The sequence below is a fragment of the Oenanthe melanoleuca genome, chromosome Z (genome assembly GCF_029582105.1).
Source record: "Oenanthe melanoleuca isolate GR-GAL-2019-014 chromosome Z, OMel1.0, whole genome shotgun sequence".
NCBI lineage: Eukaryota > Metazoa > Chordata > Aves > Passeriformes > Muscicapidae > Oenanthe > Oenanthe melanoleuca.
In genome coordinates this window covers 42523384-42544793 of record NC_079362.1, presented here as the reverse complement: position 1 = coordinate 42544793, position 21410 = coordinate 42523384, and the positions used below count along the sequence as shown (strand labels likewise).

Below are 21410 nucleotides of genomic sequence, written 5' to 3'. Positions count from 1 at the left end.
ATTAATGTACTTTTTTTTTCTCATAGGGAGCCATCCAGGGTCCTGAGGAATTTATAGAAGGAATGGCACTAGGGTTTAAAGCCCTCGTAGGGGGAGCTGTGGGTAAGTTTCAGCAATATAATGGTAGTTGGCCTAATAGTAAACAATATAGGTGAGTATTTGTAATTGCATTGGAATTTTAATTTGGTTTATATTCCAATAGGTGGATTAGCTGGAGCTGCCTCAAGAATCACAGGTGCTATGGCAAAAGGAGTAGCTGCAATAACTATGGATGAGGATTACCAGCAAAAAAGGAGAGAAGCCATGAATAAACAACCCACTGGTCTGAGAGAGGGTATCACTCGTGGTGGAAAAGGACTAGTTTCTGTAAGGAGGAAAACAAAAATTAATTAATTGTGTGCAGGCAAGAGTACCAGGCTCTTCTTGTGTTCACCAGAGAGTTTTTGGTTTTCAAATTTGTTTAGTTAGTTTTTTGTTAATTTCTTAATTTTAATTTTGGTTTTACGGGTATATAGCTACAACTGAGTGAAGTTCTATAGAAAAATGTAAGAGGGTGAAAAGAAGGTAGAAATCGTGAAGCAGATGCCTCAAATTCTAGGATACTTCCAACACATGTACTTTGAGGCCATTCACCAGTGAAGTAGAAAAAGGTGTTAGAAATGAAAAATACTATATGGAAGCATATTTGTAATGTCTGTTTTGTTTACCTTGGTAGGGTTTTGTCAGTGGGATAACAGGAATAGTTACAAAACCAATAAGAGGTAAGTTTGGTCTTGATGCATTAACTGTTCACACAATGGTAAATTCTTGATTTGATGAGCTGTTGTAAATCATAGTTACAGACTCTTTGTCAAGATTTTATATTCCTGCTCACTTAGAGTTTAAATATCGTTTATATGAACTTTGTGTGAAGAATGCATAGCTGTGTAACAAATAAGATTTGTAATTAAATGATAATAAAACTTGTTAAGATTTTAAGAGAAACTGTGGTTTATAATGATCTACTGCTTTTAATGCTTTTAGGAGCTCAGGAAGAAGGAGCAGCTGGTTTTTTCAAAGGCGTTGGAAAAGGCTTAGTGGGAGCAGTAGCTAGGCCCACTGGTGGAATCATAGATATGGCAAGCAGCACATTTCAGGGTATTAAAAAGTAAGTAAAATAAGTGTATAGAACATCATGTGGCATGAAAGAGACAATAGTAATACTAGTAGCACCTTGTGTCTTTGTACCACTTCTGCGTTATCTATGTAATAAATAGTTGGCTCTTTAACAAAATACACACTTGATATAATTTTAAAACCACACACATAAATGTCAGGTATTTCGAGCATTACTGAAAAAACTAGTTTAAATATATCAGCAAAGAGACTTCCTTCAGTTGATGATTTTTAACTTTTACCCCAAACAAGCAGGAAAAAAGGACTTCTCAGATGTGTTCTAAGTTACTTTATATACTGTTACTACTTTATAAGTTCCAAGATCACTAGATACCAGTCTCAGAACTATGTTTAGATACATTTAAATACTGTGATAGTCTCACTTAAAATAAATTCGTTTCTGAAGATGATCTCACACTGTTACATGCAATGAAGGAGGAGACAGTGTTTGGAAGAGACACTTAGTAACTTTAAATGCAATTGTTCAGTGGCCCTCTTCTTAGTGAGTTGGATCACTTCTGTTACCATACGAATGCCAGCCGTCTCTTTTGTTTTCCTATTATTTAGGAGAGAAATGCAAGAAAAATATCAGAGTGAAAGTTCTATATGGTACAGTTGTCTTTACTTTTGAAGTTTTGAAGTGCAGTAGTTAGACACTACCTAAGTATTTGCAGATGCGTTCTACTCTGTGCCATCTAATTTGGTAATAGTGATTCTCAAAAATAGATTTCTGAGTCTGGTACTGTTTCGTGTAATGTCTGTTACAAACAAAAATGTGTATATAGACAACAGCAGTTGTTGTACAAGTGCTTGAATTTAATTTGTATATAAAATAATTTGTTTCCTTAGCTAAAAAGTATGGGTGAGTAGAGATATTGACATGTATCTTAAATTTTCTGTTTTGTCAGGGTTGCAGATTCATCAGAAGATGTGATAAGCCTGCGGCCACCTCGCTTCTTTGGTGAAGATGGAGTTATTAGACCTTACAGATTACGAGATGGAACTGGAAGTCAAATGTTACAGGTGAAGAAAATGAAAGATAACTTTTGACATACATTTAAAATCATACATTTAAATTTCCTACCTCTTAAGTTCCCATCCACTTCTTGCCTAGTAACTCAGTAGTCAAGAAATTTGATTTAATTTCTTAGGCATAGAGCTGCATTGGGGATTTGGCTGCTGTGATACAACTTTTGAGGAAAATACCATAAAGTAAATCAGTATATCTATAAAACTTTATGCACAGAGCAAGAAAAAGGTTTATATGTGCAAGTGAAAAGTTTTATGCCGTTAAATTTTTTTTGTGAAAAATGTTGATAAATACACATTGTTTTTTCAGTAATTTTATAATAACATAGCTTAAACAATGACTTTTAAAGTCTCAATTTTATGTAAAACAACATTTTAAAGACACTTAGAATTAGTTGTATTTATGTCATACTGAAGCCATTGGAAAAACATAACCAGTTCTGGAATACTGTTTGCAGGAAGTATGTGCTGAACAGCACTTTTTAATGATTCATCTGCCATTTAAGCAAATTTGACTCAAAAAATTCCCCTCAGAAAGGGAAATAATTTCAGTTGTGACGCACACAGCTTACTGAGTTTCTGTTTTTTCCTTTTGTTAGAAATAAAACTTCTTGCTAGAAATGTTCAACCATTACAAATAAAGTAGTAATTAGTGATTGTATAAATTTAAGCAATTTTAAAAATACACAGGGAAGGATTCACAGTGTGCCATGAAAATGTCATACTAGAATAACCTTTCTGGAGAAGTAAATAAAAATGAAGTAGCCTTTGGAGAGCATTTTATGACTAATTTTGATTATTTCCACAGTTCTTTGTTTCATGTGGAGTTCCACTCTTGTTTTTTTTCTCCTGCATTTCATTAGTTTGTCATTCATTTTTTGATAGAACATGATTGGGGGCACCTTAGTTATGTTCATTGTTCCATTCACTGGTGATGTAGTGCTTTGATAATAAATAGTATAACTGTGCCTTTCTTGTGATGAGATAGTTTTAACCTGTGCTCTCCAATTTATAACTGGTGTTATAAAGCAGTATTGCCTTAACTACCCTCTGCCCTCTGGTAGTTAGAAGCTACTACTAATGGAAGAATAAATTTGTTACTAATCTTTATTCTTTTTTTTGTTAAGAAAATAAATTTTTAAACATCCCCTTGTCTGTTTTAAAGTATATTGCTAAAACAAATGCTAGCAAGCAGTCAGGTCTAATGAGCTGACTTTACATTGCTTTTGCTTCTTAAATTTGTTTGGGTTTGTTTTTTGGTTTTTTTTCCTGAGAAACCTTTCTAAAAATCTGCCATGTAGCATGTAATTCTAATTTTTCTGTATTGTATGGCTGAGTACAGTACGTTCCATTATCCAACTTAAAAAACACTAAGGTGTGGCCTTGTAATGCCTTTGGTATTTTGTGATGGCAGTCACCATGTAAAAGTATCTAAAACTGAAGTATTGTTAGCTTCATATTAGTTTTTGCTATTGATGATTCTAAGGCATAATTACTCTTCAAGAAATGTTTTCAAAGTTCTAAGCAGATTACACAGATCTCCCTAGACAGTCTAATCAGAAAATAGGGATTTGCTTATTTTTTTTCCCCATGTATTAAATTCTGGTATAGGATATTTGGCGTTTTAATTTAACCCTTAAGTATACTAATGTTTTTAGTTCTTAATGTTTGTGATTCTATAGCTGTTACTTTGTTTTGCATGAGACTCAGTGTATTGCATGTCTACTATTTGAAGGAATCTGAATAGAATAATATTTTCTTGTGGATAAAAATATTTCTCTCCCTTTTGCAATGCATCTTTGTATGGTCATACTGCGGTCACTATTGTAGCTTTTCAAAAGATTGCAGGGTTAGGTTGGAATAAAGCTTCTTTTGGTGATTTTGAGATTTTTATATGCTGATCAAAGGAAATAGGATATAGGTTATTTTGTGTGCTCATACTATGCCCTAAACTTAGGATATGGCTTCAGAATTTGTTTTCTGTGGTTTTATTTTGCTTTCATTAACAAGCTTGCCAGGCAAACTAGTACTTTTAACTAATACTTCTGCTTTCTTCTTTCCTTACCATGCTTTCAGAAAAGGCAGGCCTACAAAGAGTGGACTATGGCTCACAGTAGTAGTGATGATGATGACAGTTAGGATAATGTTCATTGTAACAGATATACATGGCCTTTGTCACATTCTTTTGACGTTTAAGTTTTCAATATTGCTGCTCTAATTCCCGCTGAGAAATCGGGGTTTTGTGATGCTAAATTCTTACTTCTCAAACTGTGAAAAAAATGTGGGGATAATAAACTGTATTATGATGAGTGCTAGGCAAACAAGCAAATAATATAATAAAGATAGTCTCACAGATAAAACCAGACATTAGGTAAAATAGTATTGAATAATATGAAGAAATTAGTAATACCGTGACTTAGAGTTTATTTCCAGATGTATTTTTATCAGCTGTGTTTAATATTTTTGCATTTATATAAGTGTTTAACAGGGTTTATTGCTTTAAATGTGTTTAGTAAAACTTTACTGATTTGTACAGTCCTTATTGGTGTTAAAATGCTGTTTGACTGTTTTATTCGATTACTATTTCAAAAGTATTTTGTCTGCTTTTCCTTTTAACAATAAACATGTCTAAAGTATATCTAAAATGGATTCATCTGTTCTGTTCCAACATTGTTTCACGTGTTTCCTGGAACTAGATAGCATAAGAACACTTAATGGCTTTTAAAGGTATTTAATAGATAACATACATACATTTTTCAAGAAATATTATCATAAACTCCTTAGTTTTCCATTCATCATTTGCTTTACCATAATTTTGTAATACTTACTTTGTGTATCTTCTGGTATCCTTAAACATGTGAAATAGCAGTTTATTTTTTTTCTTTATCTTGATTATAAATTATTTGTTTCATAAGCCAATATTTTTATTTTCATAGCAACAAAAAAAAAAGTGAAAAATCCACCCCAGAACTAAACTCCATTAAAAACCAAAGACAGGTGTAAAGAATACAAGCATTTCTTCAAGATACTGTGTAATAAAACATACATAATACACAAAAGTATTTAGTTTTTTATTTACCTAGACATGGGGGGGTGAGGGGAAACTGTCAATAATGATCAACTTCAATTTGGTGTTACAAATTCTACCAAATACATTTACAAGTTTCTGGTTTCTTAAAAAAAAAATTATTCTATATTCACTTAAATACTTGCACAATTTTCTTGTTCTTTTTTTGTGGTTTGTTACTAAATTCAGATTTTTGTGTAGCATTTTAAAGATATCTTGTAATAGATAATTCTGTACCTTTAAGTATTACAATGAGAATTAGTTCTTCTGCCACCATCTGAACAGTCAGCATTGCTCTAAAACAATAAGAACTTCTGAAATGCTTGCATATTTAACAAGATAATGTTGCATCTTTCATTATCTGTTGGCTTCCATTTATCAAAATTCTGAGGAAAGAACTGTTGAAACTGTTAAGATTGCTTATTCTGGCACTGTTCATTCAAAAACTGCTGTATAAGGTGATCTGTTGGGCAATTACCCTTTGCCTTGAATGTCATGGAGTAAAAAGGGGGACAAACTAAATTAGGGATGTGGTTTCATCTGACGTTGCTGATGCTTGTGATTGCATCAGCACAGATTGTGTTTTGTAATGCTGTCACCTTAAAAGGATGCGTGCAGAAACAGATGAAAGGCTGAATTGCAGTTACTGCCTGAAATGCTGTGGGGCGGATTTTGAATTTTTCAGAAAGAAATAGATCTCCTGTGTTTCCTTGAGAGCATAGGAAATAATTTTGCTCTTCAGTTCTGAAAAAAAAAAAAAAAGATATCAAAAAGTTGAGGAAATTGTTGGGTATAACATAATGGAAAGATTCTCTGACATTTAATTAACTTCACGGGGTTTTGAAAATTTGGAATGATGTTACTTAACATTATCTTTTTCCTTTTTGCTGTTTTACTGCATTTCCTTTTTCATCCTATAAAATTGTTTTTCTTTTGTAATGACCAGTCTTCCTAGAAAATGCATATGAATTTTGTGAGAAAAAGCATATTTCTTCCTCATTCGAAAATAGCTTTAGAAATGTAATAATTTCTTTACCAAAAATTGACCTAGCTTTTAAATTATTTTAACTCACAATCCTACAAGTTTATGCATAATATGGAGGTAAAATTAGGCATGAATGGTAGTATTTCTGCATCAGATATTACTAATTCAAGTTACACTGCAGTGTAACTGAAAGGAGTTCGTTCTTTACTTTCTAGATTAAAAGGTTGTAGAAGGTTAACTACGAAAAAGAAGCCCAACAAAACACCTAATTTGCCAGTTGGAGTTGGAAGATGTGTTTATAGGCCCTAGAATATTTTGTCTCTTTGGTGGAGTATAGGTCTATTTCTCTGTTTCGGAAGTTTTTGTGTTAATAGAAAATATAGTAATTTTGTACAAGTATTTTACTTGTGAATCTCTTTAGTCTAGGCGTCTCTGAATATACATGGGAAAAGAATTGAATCTGTGGATATGGGGATTTGGATAACAAAAAATGTTACCATCTGGGATATTAGTACTTAATTTCTCTTTAGGTCATGGGACAAAAAGCTGTGACATCTAACAGTAGAAACTGATGTTCTTTCAGAGTGGAAAAAAATCCCAGAACTAAAACAAAAACCCCAAAACATTTAGAGATTGTTTTCCTTAGGGATTTAAAGTAACATAGCAAAAATGAGAGGTCTAAATGCCCTCCTTTTGTCTCAGATTGCTAAATTTTGTGCTGTTGACAAATTGACAATGCACCTTTTCCCAAGAATTCATTTCTACTTTTTTAGTAACTTGTATAACTTCCTCCTTGCTGAGGTGAATAACTGGCTGTGCTCTTTACCTTTGATACTATCCAGTACATCCATTTTGTTCAGCTTCTCTGCTGGTCTGGTTTTCTCAAGATGCTCTGTAGACATAAGTCAGTGCCAGGGAATACTTCAGACAGTTTTAGGGATCGTTTAGTAGACAGCTTATGCATAAATTGTTATTAATAATTTCCAGAACCAATAGACATGCAAGGCCTTGGCACTACCAGGGAATAAAGCTGAAGGACTGGTTTTGTTGTTTCAAAGCTAAGTCATCAGCAGTGCGCTATGCAGTCTTTGGTTCTCTTTGCCAGTGTCTACCCAGCTTCAAAATATATGCAGAATATTTTTTGTACTATTATTTTAAATTACTTTTATAATGTGTGATTCTGTGAGAATACTTATACTGTGTTGCATAAGGTTGCTGCACAATTATGTTGCTTCAGAGAAGGCAGTCCTTCAAAGCTGTGCTTCAATGCCCATATCCTGTTGTATTGGTGGTGTTCAGCTTTTGGTTTAGTGATTATTTTTGATCATGAGCTTCAGGTATCTTCATATCAGGTAGGATGTTAAAGTGACATGAGCAGGCCCTTGTTCCTTAGTAGTTACATTTTGGTCTGCCAGGAAAAACATCTGAGTCAGAAAAATATGTCATTCTAATCCTTTCTGTCTTTGCCTCACTACTGTTGAGCTCAGGTTCAAATCAAAACATAAACATCCATATCCTCAGTATCCTAAAACTAAGGTTTCACTTCATAAAATTGTATTCATTATGAAGTTCAGAGTAACTTCAATTTTATTTGACATTGTCCAGACTCTTACCAGGTATTCATGCATGCCATCTAGTTTGCTGATGTCATGATCCGTCCTGCTTTGGAAAACCTTGTTCGTCTAGCTTAAAGGAAAAATTAAGATCCTTACCACTTAAATATGCAACATTTGGATACTATTACATAGGGATTGCCCAGTCCCAAATAGAAGATATTTGTGGGAATCTATTTGAAACCAGCTAACAGTAGTTGTTCCAGAGGAGCATGGAAGCATTTATTACACAGTTTCATTTTAACTGGATTGTGACTGAAGCTTAAAGACAGTATTCTTTCATTTCCCTTCTGATGCTGTAATCATGCTTCAAATGGTGTGAATCCAAGAGTTTTGGTTGTGTTGGCAGTCTACATGTGGTTATCATGATGAAAGTGTAGATCAGTATGGTTTTTCCATTTCAGCTGCTCAAACAAATTCGCCTGTGTATTCAGATCAAAAATTTATTAAGATAATTCTGCCAGTCAGCATAGGCAATTTATATTTTTGTTGTCAAGTAGAAGTTTTATATTCTGAAAGAAAGCTACTGTCCTAATTTTTATTGTCTTGCATACCGTGGCCTTAGATTTAAATGTTAACCATGACCAAAAATTCCCATTGATTTTAATAAAACAAAGTTGATTTCAGAGTTACTGTTCAGCATGGCTAAATGGAATCCTGAATGCAGACTCTTAACACATTGTGGACATTGCATATTGCTTTGCTTTTGTATAATGATATTGCATATTAGAATAACTGAAATGAGGATGTAGGTAATATGGGATTATCAGTGGTTATTATTCATAAATGATGAGAGAATTTTGCATGGTGAAAAATGACTGTTTTACATGTTATTTTTTCCTTAACAGTTTTTCCCCTTTTTTCATACTCATTCAAGCTACATCTAAAAAGTCACCTGGGAACTACTTAGAACTATTGAATGTTTCTGTGGTGAAGACTGGCCAGGTTAGCCTGCTGAAATTAGCAATTCTACGGCTTTTGGAAAAGTTACCTTATAATTTGAGCTGAAAGATGCATTCACGGTTGGAGTTTCTAGCAACAGCAGTGTACTGCCTTCAGAATTCACACATTTGGACAATAACCAGTTCATAGGGAAATATGCTGGTAGTCCACATGAAAGTTAATCTGAACATCAAGAGAGCACAGCAGATTTGTAACCATTTTTTAAGCAGTAACAGCCTTTTCAGTGATTCTTTACATACTGTTTCATCTGAGATGAGTTCAAGAAGGATATCAAACATTCTGACTTAAGTATCATACATACTACTAACATTTTTTAGAACTATTACCAGAAGAATCATAGATTTTAATTTTTGCCTCCGCTACTTAATTTTGCTCTGTATAATTTCTAATTTTGTCGAAGGCTTCTCTTCCTGCTTTTCATTGCATTAAGAGGATGTCATGTGGTTAGAAGTCTCTCCAAGTGTAGAGATACCATTTTTTAAGACATTGAGAATATTTGCATATATATGCATAACTGATCACATTTACTGCTAGATTATTGCAGTGGCATCTAAATAATTGTACTACAGGTAAGAATTTGCAAGGAGGGCATCTCGTGTTACTTCATGCTTTGCAGCTTCTGGAGTGTCTATTTAAAAGTAGATTTGCATATACTTAATCAGATTATTAAAGTGTTTTTAATTTGAAATACAGACATCGTGTTTTTAAAAATTTGTATGTGTTTTCTTACAATGTTGAAACTAACACTGAATGAAGAATGAGTGATCAATGTAACCTTTCATAGTTTTGCATCACCTAACAGTGGTCCAAGTTGCTGTCTTTCTCCAAACAATAGCTATGTACCATAAAAGTTTTGAGAACTATTTATGCATCTGTATTGAGTGATCAATTGTATATCATTTTATGTTTGAGTTGTGTAAGGCACTTTGGTAGCAGTGTGCACTGCTTGAGAGAGCTTGTTATAAGAATTGTCAGCAGTCTGCCTGTATGATTTCTAATGAATAGGTACAAGTCTAATGCTAAAAGGGATAAAAATTATAAATAAAGGGTAGAAAAATCCAAAGGCAGGAAAATTAAAAATAGCTGGTGCTTAGCATTGGCAAGTGTTCCCTTTGTAAATAGTCTGTGCAGCATTTCCATGTATTTTATTTCCCAGTTAACTCCTGTTGTTTACAAAACTATAAACACAGATAATTTTGATTTTTGAGTCTGATTTTTGCCTTATAGCGAACAATGAGGACTAGTTATCTCAGTGTATGCCACACGCCAACAATGTTTTTGAGCTCCACAAATCACAGGTTTGGGAATCATAACAGAACGAAACACTTCTTGTGAAATTTGGTATTCGTTAGAATAGCTTTTGTTTAAGGTTGTCACTTGTGCAATAAGTAATGTACTTCCATAATAAATTTCACAATGCCTAACTTTTTATCTGTAAACTGAGTAAGTTACAGCAGGGGGACATGACTTGTTGAAAATTACCTAGCAAGGTAATGAGAAGACAGAAAGAGGTAACACCCCTTTCCTAAGTCACACTTAAAGGAAAATTATCGAGAGCCTTACTTCAGTGCTATGCAAAACACAAGAAATTTACTTTCTCCAGCGTGAGAAATCCTCTTCATCCTAATAAGGCTAAATTGCTGAAAGCTTTTACCCTTTACTTTCTTTGAACATAGATACTGGTCATTCTGTGTGATATTTATGTATTTGGTCAGTAAGAGAAATTTGTGTCATTGTCACAGTGTCTTGCAGTTAAGTATATTTTATACCTATTGTGAACAACCCTTGCTCTTTCCAAATGTTATTTCTTTAAGTTCTTGCCAGCCTTCTCTTCTATTTCCCTGTCTTTTTTTCTAGGCCACTAATGAAAGTCCATCAGACCTCAGACCTAGACCAGTAGCCTGACCTGTGGGTCGGGTATCCTGTCCACACTGTCCAGAGTCTGTCCATACAGATTCCTCTGTCTTCTAACCATCCAGTGTGTTATATACTGGAATGTTGTAGGGGCTACATTTTAGAGAGTTTATTTAGTTTTTTTTTTATTTAAGTCCAAGCTTTTAATACAAGAGGCAGGGAGAGACACATTTCAGAGGCAGAGCAACACCTCGATAAAGCTTGAATAAGAAGTTCCCAAGAATTTTAAAAAAAGTAGTTTATTTTTCCAAACCCTCATTTCTTATGCCATTCTTTTTGCTGAATTCATCCTGCTCCTGACAGTAGCACTTGCAGAAAAAAATGCAAGCCTTTACATAAGTAGGCACATGACCAATAGCTGTGATTTTGTAGCCTGTCAGAATTGGGGAAAGAGAAATAATTTGAACTTTCGAAGAGCTTTTTGGAAAGCTCTCTTTAGGGTAGCCTGCTACTCGAATATTCATGCATTTTAGTTACAAAAGAATCATTATCATTGGGGAAGATGTAATTTTTAAAATGTCTGTTTGGGCGAGTGGAATTATCCATGCAGTCAAATTTGAAGTTTTGTACACTAATTAAGTATCTTTTTGGGGAACACACATTAAATGGCTTTGCTTTCTTAACTGTTTTAAGAACTAATCTAGATATTTTAAAAACTTTGCCATACGTATCTGAAGCTATAGATTTGTAGTTAAAACTTTATTGAATCATACTAGTTCGTTCTGGTGTTGCTTCCAAGTTGTAGCAGCTGGAAAGCATGCAAGCCATCATGTTGCTATTCCTAAGCAAGAAGCAGCAATATTAATTTGACCACTAGTTAATCACTCACTGCTCAGAAAGTCACAAATCCAGTGGTTGCCAAGTCATATGAGAGGTACAGGGCTTTGTTTTTAAAAAGCTATTAATCTGCTCATCAATATGTCATCAAATGTTATCAATATTTAAAATATATTGCTCATTAAAAATATTCTGATACAATATTCAAATTAATTGTAGGAAATGGTTAAGTTTATGGGGAAACAAAAGAATATAGAGGAATGCTAGGTGTTACCGCAAGTGCGTTATTCTAAGTCCCGCTGTCTACGTGAAAATGGTGCTTATATACAGTTAGGTATAGATTTATTCTCAGAGTTTGTTAGTCAATATTTTGGAGGCAATTAAATAAAACAGGGAAGGAATTTTGTTTTGTTGTTTTGTTTGTTGTCTCAGAAATGTGTTAGTTAAAAGTTCAGTGTGTACCAAAAGTATGTAGAGAACTGAGTCCTTGAAATTTTTGAGAAATTATATTGTTTCTTGATAGTTTTGTTAAGGATTGATTTCTGTTTATATAGGTGTATTAATGGCAACCAAGTAGTTATGAACATTAGCTATTACAGATGTCTGTTATATTCTGACTTTATGAAAGTAGCCTTTTATTTTAAAGTATGTGTTTTGTTACAATTTATACTTTTGTAGCATAAATACCTTTTAAGCACAAAATTAGTACTTTACTAGCATATTCAAAAAAAAACTTTTATCTCTTTTAGAAAATTGAAAATGGAAGATTTGCAAAACTCAGATATATTGCACATGCTATGGTCAACAGTACAGATCTGTTAATGGTAACAAAAAGGTAAACAGTTTTGACTCTGAATAATATGTACTTAAAACAGTCATCCAAATGTGCATGCCTTGATTGCTGATCAGTAATTGCACTGTCACTGTATATGCAGACAAAATAATGGGGAAGGTGTGCCTAATGTGCTGGCAATCATCTTCAAAAGTGCCACTGTTCAGCAGGAGAGCGTTCAGTGTTACTTCTATCCAAGAAGGAAAATAAATATTGATTTTAAGATTTCTTTAGCTGAGAAGAATTTGTTATAAACTGGGTTAGGCTAAAATCACCTGAACTGTGGAATTCACTTGCAATGGTGTGTGGAGGAAAAGAAAGGAAAATACAAGAGCAGTCAATGTCTAGCAATGGAGTATGAGGCATCCTTCTCAAATACAACTTTAAGTAGTGTTACAGTTTTGCTGTGAAATGCAGTGTTTTAAATGTTAGGGGGAGTTTCAAAATTTGCTCTTTTGGAAAGTGTGCTCTATAGTTAGAGATCATGAGATGAAACCTATTTCAAATCAATTCACTAGAGCAAGGGAAACATGATAAAATTACTTTAATTTTTAAAACTACTTTTGTTTTCTGGTGCCTAGTGGTGTGTTATTTGTGACAAAGGGGGCATTTGGACAGCTGACATGTGAATGGCAATACACTTACGATGAATTTACCAAAGAACCATTCATCGTTGATGGTCGAAGATTGCGCATTGAAGCCAAGGTATGTTGCTCTTACTGTATTCTCTTGTCTTTTTGTGTTACTGTTTATGAAATTGAACATTGAATTTCTGCTCCCTCTCCTCTGAATTCTTGATCTCCTTTGCATTTAAGATGCACTCAGAGAAAGGAGTTGAAACTTAGCATGGTGAACTCCAGATAACTAGTCTCTGGCTGTTTTAAGCGGCATGGTGACTTGGTCTTTGCAGATGAGATTATTCCTTGAGCTGTAGGAATTTTTTGTTTGTATGCACAGTTCATGGTGTATTCATAGTCTGGAAAATGCTATTACAACAAAAAGCTCAGAAGATTGCAGATTATTTTGCTCTCTGGGGCATATAATAAGGTTTTATTGTCTACAGAAATGACCATAATGACATGTTTTTTTCCCTCTCAATGCAAGCTGAAGAATGTTGCTCTTAGTTGCAATTTTTCCTTAAAAAAAAAAATCCTTAAAATTCCTTTCCCTGCTAAGGTGACAAAGAACCTAAGGAGAAAGATGACTACCAATGACTGTTTACGGAGGCGGTTTATTAAAAAAAAGTCTTAAATTCATGTTGATATGTTAACTGAAGTTAGTTTCATTCAATAAATTTGTCTGTCAGTGTTTTGTTTCTGTTTTTAATAAACTTCACGTGTGTAATTACACATATTGGTTGTCAGGACAATTTTGATGGTGCACAACGTCATTCAGTTTTTCACTCAGATTATTTGTTTCTGTTGCAGAGAGCATGAAAGGCAGAGCCATATTGGTTTGGAATCCTCCAAATTGGATTTCTGACTGCAAGTGAACTTTTACAGGATGAAATAATTCTTAGCGTTTCTGCCATTTCAGACAATGCTGAATAACATATCCATCTTTACCCCTACACAGCAGTCATTTCAGAATCCATTAACATATCTGCAGTATGCTCTTTATTGAAATCTGTGGTTGAAAACTATATTTTGCAAATAACTCCTTATGTTTTTCTTTCTAAGAAAGCCTAAGTTTCTGTTTTCACTACCTATGTCCGCTACTTCCAAGTCAGTATTGGTGGAATGTCCACTCAAGTAATGACTTGAAGGAGAATTGCAAATTAAGACCTTTGGGGAGTAATGGATTTTGTTACCACATGTACATTATCTGCCTTCCATTCCTACACACGTTTATAGACCCTTATCCAGGGACTCCATAGTAAAAAGGGGAGTCTGTTACTGCTGGAGTGTTCACTCTACTATGCTTTCATGCAGAAAATGGTCTCTCTCAGGGTATGTGCATGGGATGCAAACATACTCAGATGACTATTCTTGGTACATGTGGCTGTTTGAACCATTATGTCTGCCTTGATAATAAATAGCATTGTAGTCTTACAGCCTGAAGTAACTAACTTCAATTTTGAATTTTGGTTTTTTTTTAGGAACGAGTTAAGTCTGTATTCCATGCCAAAGAATTTGGAAAAATTATTAATTTTAGAAGTCCAGAGGACGCTAAGGTAAAGTCGAAATACTTTTAACTGAAACTATGTGTATTTAAAATTCACAATCATGGAAATAGCAATAATCTGCTCAGTACTGTGTTTCAAAAATACTCAATTCCAGCACTAGACTTTTCTCTACCTAAATCTTCTGAATTACAGCAGTCTGACAAAAGATTGATTGAAAGTAATGCTAACAAAAACTAAAAAATCTAGCATATGAATTTAAATAGTACAATTTAATAGAACAAAAGTGTTTGTAAACTACTTCTTTTTTGTTTTAGGTGGTGGACAGGGGTGGGGTGTTACTGCTCTGTCCTTTAAAATACAGGGTTTTTTAAGAACTAAAAAAATCCTTAATAAAAATACCAGTAGTTTATTTGATATATGATATTGCTGCTAAATGTGTTCAACACATTTTCTGTATAACATCTTCATTTTGACATCTGTAGTTTTGACTGCAACAGATGGTAGGAACAGTTCAGATCTGCTACCAGAACTATAAGGTAGCTACATATTAGACTAGTTAACTAGTGTAGCTACTAGTTTTCACAAAAAATGGCTGAGTCTTGTGTATATTTCAGTGGAGTGTGGTTCCCTGGGTTCATGGTTTGAGACAGCTTGCAAAAGTTTCATTCTCTCATTAGTTTAAGTTGCTTTTGCGTCATCTCATCAGTTTAGGTTGCTTTTGTCTTTGTGAGGGTAGTTTCTAGTTGCAGGTATATTATAGCAGGTAACTCTTACCTCAAAAAGGTGAGGGCCCTATGCTGAATTTGACTTGTCTGTAATCTTTGGAGGTACTGAAGTTTTCTGGTTTTTTCTGTAGTGGAACAAGGGTGGGCAGTGCTGAGGTCCATTAGTCTCTCTGGGAAAAGAATCCCATCTATGCCCCACCTAAATCAGGAACAATTCAAAAAGTGAAATTAGAACATCCTATTACATATACCCCAAGTATTGAGTACACCTTTCGCAAAAATATGGGGGTGTGTATTTTCATAGAGAGTCCCAGGAACATCACAAAACCAACACAAATGTTCATATGAGGAGATAGAACCTGTTACAGTAAGAGATTCTGATTTTTAATAATCCACTTGTCTTTCTTCAAAGAGATATACACATTTTTTATGGCAGACCCTTGATATAAATTCATGTCCTACTCTAGATTTCCATGTCACTGCTGTTTCCCCCAACCCTCTTTTTTTTTTCTTTAATACTCTTGGGAAGATAATTTCATTTCTATGTACTGTAAACATTCCAATATGAAATTCCTTAAAAGAAACAAGATGTAGTTAAAGAAAGCTTTTTTCCTAAGTAACCTATCACACTGCTGCAACCTGTTATTGTCTTCTGTCTGTTGTGATCTTTGCTTCTCTGTTGTCATCCATGATTTGTCTAGAGTTGTAGATATAAGCAGAGCCAGAATGGGGCTTGAGTGTTGTCTTCTTTTTTTCACTCAGATTATTTGTTTCTGTTGCAAAGAGCATGAAAGGTAGAGCCATACTGGTTTGGAATCCTCCAGATTGGATTTCTGACTGCAAGTGAACTTTTACAGGATGAAATAATTCTTAGTGTTTCTGCCATTTCAGACAATGCTGAATAATATATCCATCTTTACCCCTACACAGCAGTAGGAGGAAAATCTTAATCCTTGAAATATATACCAAGAAACAAGTTTAATTAGACATGGTATCAAATGTCAAATACTGGGGCTTAAATGACTCCATTTTCATTTTAGAAAGTCAAGGGTTTATACTCTACAGGATAATTTTTGACACTGTGTTAAAACTTGGTTAGGAAAAGTTAGTAGCAGTAGTAGGTAGTAAAGGCAGTGACAAAAACTAGTCTTGTTTTCAGCAGCTTTGTCTGTTTTGTCTCACAGAAAGATTTTAATTTTTACTTTTTTCTTCACACAGTGGATCCTTTCTAAACTAGAAGAAGTACGAGAAAATCAGCCAAAATTGTAATGAATGGAGAAGGAACAAGATATTAAGAGCATTGAACAGCTACCTTTTATTTCCTCTTTCACAAGCAGAACTGTTTGAATATCATCAACAAAAGCAAAAACAAGAGGGAGGGAAGATTTGTCCAGTTGTTAACTACAGTCACAGCAGTCTATATCGGAAAAGTAGATGATGTTAGCTTAAAACAAAATTATGTAATGATAGAAAAAAAAACCTGCCAAGTTTTGTCTTGGTTTGCTTGATTTTTTAATGTAAGAATTTCAGATTTCATTTTTTATATAAGCAGTATAAAGTGAGTTTGTCTTAACCTTTGATACTGAAATTGAACTCTGGAATAATTCTTATGATACTATTTGGAGCAAATCTTGAAGTTTTGATTTTACTGTGGAAATCAGTACATACTTTGTTTTGGTTTTAATGTGACTTGAGGTTGTGTTGAAATACAAATTTCTTTGTGAAAGGAAATGTTAACTTAATCACCAATGTTACAACTTAAAATATGAGAAGGAGGCTACTGATCTGAGAATTTGAATTTAGGTCACAAGTGTCTGCTTAATTGACAATACTAGGGCTTTTTGTAAATGAATGGACCAGGTCACAGTTAATTTACAGTACAGTATCACTTTTAGTGTAAACTTTTTTATATCCTACTCAAGGAAATGTTGCAGCACCTCTATCAATTATCACAGAAAATTTAATCGTTTACAAAAATACATATTGGGGAGAATTACCTCTGCACTAAAGATATTAATAAAAGCCTATTATTTTAAATAGAAGTTAGTAAAAGTCTTGCAGCTCGAGAAGGAGTTTATGGGGTTATAAGTGCACTGTTGCATACCAAATATAAATGCCTTGAATTACACAATATTGTGTGCTAAGCAAGTGACTATTCAAGTCAAATTTATATGAAATAATAAATATAATATGTCACAGTTGCTTTTATTAACTTTTCTTACCTGCTGAAATTTCTTTGTTTCATACCCAGGCAGAAGCGTTTTATTAGCTTGAATATCTGCAATTCTATTTATTTCTTAGATGTAGTAGTAATAGTATTGTTGAATGGCTGTTTACTGCAGTTGATACAAAAAAGTACATGAAATGATACAGTGTTACATGAAGGTTTCCATAAATTCCCATATTAAAGTCTTCAAAATATCTTGTACATATATAAAGCACCTACTGCCAAAATATTATTTCCAAACATTAGTTTGGAATATTTATAGCAACAGGATAGAATTCTAACATTTTTGGTGATGCTTGAAGTATCCAATTTTTTCTGTTATTGTAAATCTAAAACAACTAGCATGCAACCTATAGTTGCAGATATTTAATTTACTGTAAGTCTTGCCATTGGTGTTGAGTAACCATTTAGCAGGTTACAAAATACAGGTAATCTTGCAATTTTCCCCATAAATTGTAAATTGAATAAAAATACTATAAGGGGATTCAAAACTATTAAAATGATGGTATTACTCCAATCATTCTGTACACCAAGTACATACCAAGAGTATTAACTCAGGTTATACCATGCCAAACTTCCATACTTTGCCTTAGATAAGTGGTGGTTTCAGGTGCACTGAGTATCATTCTTTATCTGTCACTTGTTTTTCATCTGTCATTTCTGTCTTAGGCATGATATTCATTTAATAACATCATAATGTTCTTGATAAGTGTGTGATCTCTGCATCCCCAGCATTCACTGAGTACCTGCTGCAAATTTCACTTACAATACATCTTGTACTTTGTACATTCCCATTTGTGTGTAGGTTTTCCATTTACCTGATTCTAAATATTTCCTCTCCACAGAGCCTCTATTTTAATTATTTCTAGCATTTATTTTGTCAACAAACTCTGATTCTGAAATCTCAGCTGTTCTTCAGTAATATTTAAGCAATTTAACTCCTAATGTGGAAGGATTTATTTTAAATGCCCATATTTGTGGTTAAGCATCTCATGTTTTGAAAAACATAACAATTCCCCCAGAAAGGCATTTTTCCTATAAACTATAAGATATTTTGGTCTTCTTCTAACTAAAAGCCTTAAGACAGGGTCTAAAATGTCCAGAAGTCAATGTGGGACTTCTCTTCCATGTCCCTTGGTTTCCACTTGTAATGAAAGTGTGGTTTTCTATAGGTCCCTTTTCTAGTCTGTAATTTGTGTCTTTTGACTTTGGTTTTTTTTTGGTTTTTCTTTTTTTTTCCAATCTTTCTCCATACAGTCATGAAAGGATTTTGCCATTTCTTGGCAAACACCAGTTGTCTCCTTTAAGTATATATCACCCCAGGGGGAAGAGAAAGGTATTTAGACTTGTGCCATTGTGTAATTTTCTGGATTACTGCAGGTTGTATGAGATGTCTACTCTGCTGTACCTCATTCCTTATTGCAATATGCATATTTTTTCAACAAGAAGGCTGAGTAGGTGTGTTAATTTTTATTGAAAGTGTATATGCAACTAGAAAAGGGGATCTCGATAAAAACTGAAATGTAGGCATTAAGTTCTGCCCACTGTGGTATTCAAAAGTATATCTTGGCCTTTACTGAAGTGCTGAAAAACTGCTCCTCTTCTATATGACTGTTATGTAAACTTAATACGTTTGAGAAACGTCATTTGGGTTCTTGGTTTGCTAAGGGTTACAATTACCTCTAAGAAATTGCTGAAGCATTCGTAAGTCTGATTGTTGCACTTTCTTTTTGTTCAGATGCATGGCTTTCATGGCATGGCTCTCTTGGTTTCTGCCCCATCCTATCCCCCACTTCTTAATCTTGAATAAAGTGAAACTGAATTTTATTTGACTGAAATGTGAGTATTACTTGTCTTCTTTATGTACTGCTTTAATTAACAGGTAATACCATTACTCAGAATTTCATAGGTCAAGCCAAATCCTGTCTCTGAAAACACATGGTCAAACTTCTGTTGCAGCTGTCTCAGGAAAACAGAATTAGAGTTTTTAGAATTTGGTTTATTATTTTAAGACAAGTTTTTAGTAGCTGGATCAACACATATAATTTCTTTTAGAAACTTTTTTTTGGAGGTGTGGGAGTTTTTTTTGGTGGTTGTCTTTTGTTGGTTTTTTTCCTTCTGTTGCTGTATTGAAAAAGACATAGTAGTGTTGCCAAATGATAGAATAATGGAATGTTTTGGGTTAAAAGGGACCTTACAGATTGCTTGGTTCCTGGCTGCCTGCTGTGGGCAGGGACACTAGACCAGGTTGCTCAGAGTCCCATCTAGCCTGGCCTTGAATAGCTCCAGGGATGGAGTGTGCACAACTTCCCAGGGCAGCCTATTGCAGTGATTTGCTGTCCTCACAGGAAGGAATTTCTGATATCTTAGTCTAAACCTACTCTCTTAATCTGAAGCCATTCCCTCTCGTCCTGTAACTACATGCTCTTGGGAGAAGTTCCTCCCGAACTGTCCTGTGGGTCCCCTTTAGGTACACAAGGCTGCTACATTGTGATTCCAGAATCTTCGCTTCCCAGGCTTAATCTCCCAAACTCCATCTTCACGAAAGAGCTGCTCCAGCCCTCAGACCATCCTCCTGGCCTTCCTCTGGACAATCGCCAGAAGGTCTGTGTCTTCTGTTATGAGCCACAGAGCTGGCACAGCACTCCAGGTGCAGTCTCATGAAACTGGAATAGAGGGGCAGGATCCCCTCCCTCACCTTCTGGCCACACTACTTTGGATGCAGCCCAGGATACATTTAGATTTCTGGGCTGCAAGTGCACTTGGCTAGGTCATCTCCAGCTTCTCATCTGCCAGTGCCTCCAAGTCCTATTCAGGGGTGGTCTCAGTGCATCCTCTACTAAGCTGTACTTGCACTTAGAATAACTCAATTCTTATGAAATCTTCTTTTTTTTTTTTTAATAAAGATTCTGTATGTATGCCATTAGCTATTTGTTATCTTTAGCATTTTACAAAATTTTTCTTACCTGCAGACTTGGGAATTTTTTGCCCAGTATATGCAAGTACATCTATGCATCACCTAGGTGACAAAGCTTTATCTAACCTGTACAGCTATGATCTTGGTCACAATTTTTGCTTCTGTGACTGAGAATCTAAAATTCACTGACCACACACACAAGACTTAATAATTTGGATTTGATTGTCTTCATGGCAAATCTGGAACAAGAATTCTAAATATTTTTGTAATATCTAAGGGAAGAGTAAATTTGTTTTAAGTCTATTCCACAAGAAGTGAAAGAATGTGTTATGTAATTTTTTTAACTTGTCATGGTACATCAAAGGCTGAAACATGTGAATGCCAGAACAAACATGATGAGGTAGGACACTAATAGGAAAAAAGGGAATTCTCTGTTTGCTGAATGTCTCCAAGTGTTTTTTTATCTTTGTGCATGTTCACTCCTTGTTGCATCAAGCAGATTGAGAACTAGGTGCAGAGGTTTGTCTTGGTAAGTGCCTTCATGTATGCTTTTGATTGTTGGCTGTGAAGTGTGACAATAAAGCAGTCTTGTGCTGAGGGGCCCTGCAGGTAACAGTCCCACCATCTGCAAAACTCGTACTCCAGCAAAGCCAGGCTCCCACGTTCATGGTGCAGATGTCCCACTCACATAAACTGCATATCTTGACTTATAGAGGAAGTCTGTAAGAGTTTAAACATATTTTTCTGGAAGTTCCAGGAGCTCAAAACTGGATCAAACAGTCCAGGCATTTGGGCTTTTCAATGCTTTCTTCTAATAAATCTGCTGCCCTAGAGAAGTATGTCTTTGTTGGCTTTTTATGTGACTGGAATGGAGTTAAACTCCGTTACAGATCTTACGACAATAAATGCTTTTCATTTATTCTCTGAGCAACAATGGTTAATTTAGAACAGTAGATTTGAGGACTTAGCATGACATCAGTACTTCTAAAGGAGGGTTAAGACAACATGTTGGGAGCATGGATGATATTCCCACAGATGGGCTGTTGTATTCTGTGCTTTCTGCCACCCCTCCTTGGCTGCC

The 21410-nt window shown here is 34.6% G+C and overlaps 1 protein-coding gene across 2 annotated transcripts in view; it reads left to right on the top strand.

Moving 5' to 3' along the window:
- Nucleotides 1-19250, top strand: part of VPS13A (vacuolar protein sorting 13 homolog A) — a 107856-nt gene extending 88606 nt beyond the window's left edge. For both annotated transcript variants that reach the window (XM_056513431.1, XM_056513432.1), the window contains 9 exons: nt 27-102; nt 203-366; nt 716-761; nt 1024-1147; nt 2064-2178; nt 12253-12338; nt 12917-13040; nt 14434-14508; nt 16404-19250. In XM_056513431.1, coding sequence (XP_056369406.1) covers nt 27-102; nt 203-366; nt 716-761; nt 1024-1147; nt 2064-2178; nt 12253-12338; nt 12917-13040; nt 14434-14508; nt 16404-16454 — 861 coding nt within the window. In that variant the 3' untranslated portion in view covers nt 16455-19250. The remainder of the gene's footprint in view (nt 1-26; nt 103-202; nt 367-715; nt 762-1023; nt 1148-2063; nt 2179-12252; nt 12339-12916; nt 13041-14433; nt 14509-16403) is intronic.
- The last annotated feature ends 2160 nt before the right edge of the window (nt 19251-21410 follow it).